General features: G+C 48.2%; 1 protein-coding gene across 1 annotated transcript; it reads right to left on the reverse strand.

The window, feature by feature from the left end:
• Positions 1-386: 386 nt before the first annotated feature.
• E0L32_002212 (uncharacterized protein) lies at positions 387-986 on the reverse strand (the record flags this gene model as incomplete). The annotated part of the gene is made up of 1 exon (XM_031136377.1): positions 387-986. The coding sequence occupies one exon, from the start codon at positions 984-986 to the stop codon at positions 387-389; it is 600 nt and encodes a 199-aa protein (XP_030988427.1).
• Between the last annotated feature and the right edge of the window lie 2,760 nt (positions 987-3,746).

Here is a 3,746-nt window from a genome sequence, read left to right on the forward strand (position 1 = left end):
GACTCTTTTTAAGGGACGATATAACTAACCTAAATTCAGTCATATGCTGAATATCTGCTGGCCAGCTCCTGAGCCGAGCCTGAGGAGACTGAGCAAGTGACAGGCATGTGTGAATGGAACTTTGGGGACATACAACAGCTAATACAACTAAACCAAGTGATGCGCCCGAACGAAACGATGAATTAGATTCGGATCAAATGCCAGGCTTGAAGTTTCTTGAAGAACAATGCAAAATTAAATTGACGAGTGATTCAAGACCGGGCTAGGAGTTAGTTGTTGTTGATCCACAGACTGGTGACTATTTTGACTCGATCCAACAAACCCGCCACACGTATACAGGTCTCGATTTCACTGCTAACAAGAGCCGACTCTCTCCCCAAGCCGCCTTATTCTTCGTCCTCCACCGGCATTCTTTCCTCCCACACTCTCTGCGAGTCGTCATGGAACGGCGAGTTTTGCCCATGCATGGTCGAGGTCACCGTAACAGCAAGCTCCATGATCTCCCGCCGCTGCTTGGGCTTCTTGGTGATGTGTTTCCAATAGGGACTGTTATCCGTCGCCAGGTGGGCGACGTACTTGAAGTTCTTATAGTAGTTGTCCACGTCCTCTTTCTCCTCCTTGCTGAGCTTGGCGGTGCTCTTGGCCGTCGGCGCAACCAAGCTCTGGTAGTACGTGTTCATGCGAAGGACGAATTTATTGTACCTCTCGACGGCATCGTCCGGGTCCTCCTGGCTGTACCGCCAGATGACGAAGGAGATGCCCTGGATAAGGAGCGAGTCGTTGAAGTGGTCAAGAGTGCCTGGGATCCACTCGTCGTGTACGCCTAGTGCTTTCAAAGCGCCCAGAATGTCGCGAAAGAGCTTGGCTGCAACCCTTGCTCTGGGACCCGAGTCGAAGCCGACAGCCTCTGAATCGGGGGGAAAGTAGTTGAGGGAACCCTTGCTGATATCGTCAAGGAACTTCTTGAGTTTGCTATTGTCCGCCATAGTGATTCGTTCTGTATGACACTTTTGAAAAGTTGGAATTATTTGGGGTTTCTGGTTTGGTAGAATAAAGAAGGTCAAAGCGAAGAAGAATAATACTGTTCATCTCCTCGAGCGAAAGCGTAGTAGATAATAGGCCCTGTATCTACGAAATCACACAGACTTGTCACCACACTTTGCCAATGGTGTGTGTAATAACCTATCCAAAGACGCCCAGATTCCAGCAGTAAGTACGCATATGAGTCAGCGTTTGGCTGTAATTCATGTCTGAACATGGAATACGAATGTAGGGGGCGTCAGCGCGCTCAGTAAGCATGCTTCCAGGAGTGAGAAAAGAGAATGGGATCGTTGAAGCTCAATGGTAGTCATCAAGCAAAACTGGAATGGTTCATGTGGGTTGTCAGCCTCATTGTGATCAGTCATGTAATGCTTAGGCTATCTTCCAAGCACAATTAGTTCAGCATTGAAGCTGAAAAAAATCAATAGCCTATAGGAGAGCGCGAGAAGGATGCTATTTTGAAGGAGGGAGTAACCCAGGTAGCGGGCATTCCGATGAGCTCTAACTGTCTTATTGGCCATTGTTTGTTCTCCGTGATAACTCAAATATCGAGCAACTCTATGATATCAAGTTCAGCTACGCTCATGGTCCTCCACTATTGGCCCCAAGAATTTCGGGCTGGTATCTGGCTCGTTGATAACGTGTTCATACACTCTAGATTTATTTACGATTCTTAAGAGCACGCTTTTAACTCAAGGGTATGTAGTTAGTCGAGCTGATGTATATAAGCTGCTGTATATATTTACTTTAGAGACCTTCACCACAGGTTAGGACTTAATGCTTTATAACTGATATGATGGACTATACTCATAGAGAATTCAACATCAGGGCTAGATAAGGCTAGAGCTACTGACCTACCTCACAGTACAGCCACCTCTCTTCTCACATTAGCTTTTTGAGAAGGAGGCTAGTTCAGATATCATGGCCCAAGGCGGGGGTTATTTACATAAGTCGGGCTCTCAGTATCAGGGACTCAGTACCCGCCTCAATTTAAGGCAACTGGCATGGGGAGCCAACCTTGATGATTTGGTTGACCAATGGTCCGACTAAGATGTTTCGGAGATGAATTGATTCTCATAAATCAGTATCTGAAATACATCATAATTCTGTCTAACCTACCTCTGGGGTTACTGGTAATATTCAAACTCGAAAAGTTGCATACCACCTTGTGTCTATACGTGTGTGAAGTGTCTTCACGGTCGAGTGTGATAGGTTGGAAGTGGTTTCGGTCAGGATGAACTCCGCCCACACTGACAAATAAAATCTACGCAGCCTCCATGAATAATGCCACGTCTCTCGACCATCTTACATTAGCTTGCTGTAGCGGAGGAATCTGGATTTGAGCTGATTGGTGGTCTAGAATGTGTGCATCTTGCTCTTGCAGCCATTTGCTGCATGTCCACTTCAAAAACGTGGGGTGGTCTGCCTCTCGAATCGTACCATGCGGGCACCACCCATCTTGGGCACTCGAGGGCGCGCCTCGGTCCCTTTATTGTCTGCAGAGTGAATACGGTCAATCAGGCTGAGCCAGGATGCCTTACCTTGATGTGGTCTTAGGCAGATTGCCCATTCCCAGATCTTGGGCGGGGAAAATTCCTCACCACTACTCACCGCCGGCAGACATCACGAAGCATCGCCATCCGGAGGTCAGGAAGTACCCGCTCATCACACTTAGGACATGGGCGGGAAAGAGTTAAGCCCATGGAGAAGCCGGACATCCTCCTGCCCGCAAGGTGTGTGCCAGGGCAGCATGCTGGAGACTGGGGTGTGAAGTTAGTTAGGTCTGCCAGCAGCCCGACCGATGCAGCAGGGTCTGAAGCATCAATTGAGTATGTCTATGTTCTTTTCCCTGTATCCACATGTCAGCCAAATCTACTTGGCAAGTATGGAAATGTAGAGTGCTCACACTGTCCCAGCATCGTTGCCGTACATGGTCTCAACGGCCATTGGGAAAGATCCTGGACTTCAAGCTCGTCTGGCAGAAACTGGCTGTCCGACCTGCTTCCAGACGACATACCAAGCGCACGCGTACTTTCGTACGGATATAACGTACGAACGCATGGAGGGAAAGGAGGGTCGAATGTGGAATTCTTTCATGAACACGCCGAAGACTTCCTCGCCAAGCTTCAAGAGTTCCGAGAGAGAACCAAGGTTAGTCCCATGCTCTTCGTTGCTATGGAGATCTCGAACAAGAACAACTGACAAGTTTGTTCGCAGACGGAACGCCATCCGATCATCTTTTTGGCTCACAGTTTGGGTGGACTCTTGGTGAAGGAGGTACAAGCTGATGAGCACCACAGTCTCACAAGTTGTCGTGCGAGGTTGTCCTAACTCGTGTCGCAGATGATAATACGTTCAAGCCAGTGTAGTTCTGCTAAGTCCTTGATAAAGAGCTCAACCCTTGGCGTGGTGTTCTTTGGCACACCCCATTCCGGCAGCAGGATTGCGTTCTGGGGAAATTTCTTCCTCAAGTTGCTCTCGTGCTTTGTGAACACCAACACACGAATTATTCGACATCTGCGAGCAGATTCGGAGCTACTGCGCGCCCAGGACCATCCTTTTCGCAGGGTCAGCCCGAACATTGATTTGATCTTCGTTTGTGAAACAAGGAAGACCAAGGTTCTTCCCTTCAAGAGTATTTTGGTAAGATCACCGTTTCATTACAAATTAATGACAAAGTCATCTTAATGGATCCGAGTGTTGAC

This window comes from Thyridium curvatum (genome assembly GCF_004353045.1).
Source record: "Thyridium curvatum strain D216 chromosome Unknown NODE_9_length_649264_cov_80.371750, whole genome shotgun sequence".
Taxonomy (NCBI): domain Eukaryota; kingdom Fungi; phylum Ascomycota; class Sordariomycetes; order Thyridiales; family Thyridiaceae; genus Thyridium; species Thyridium curvatum.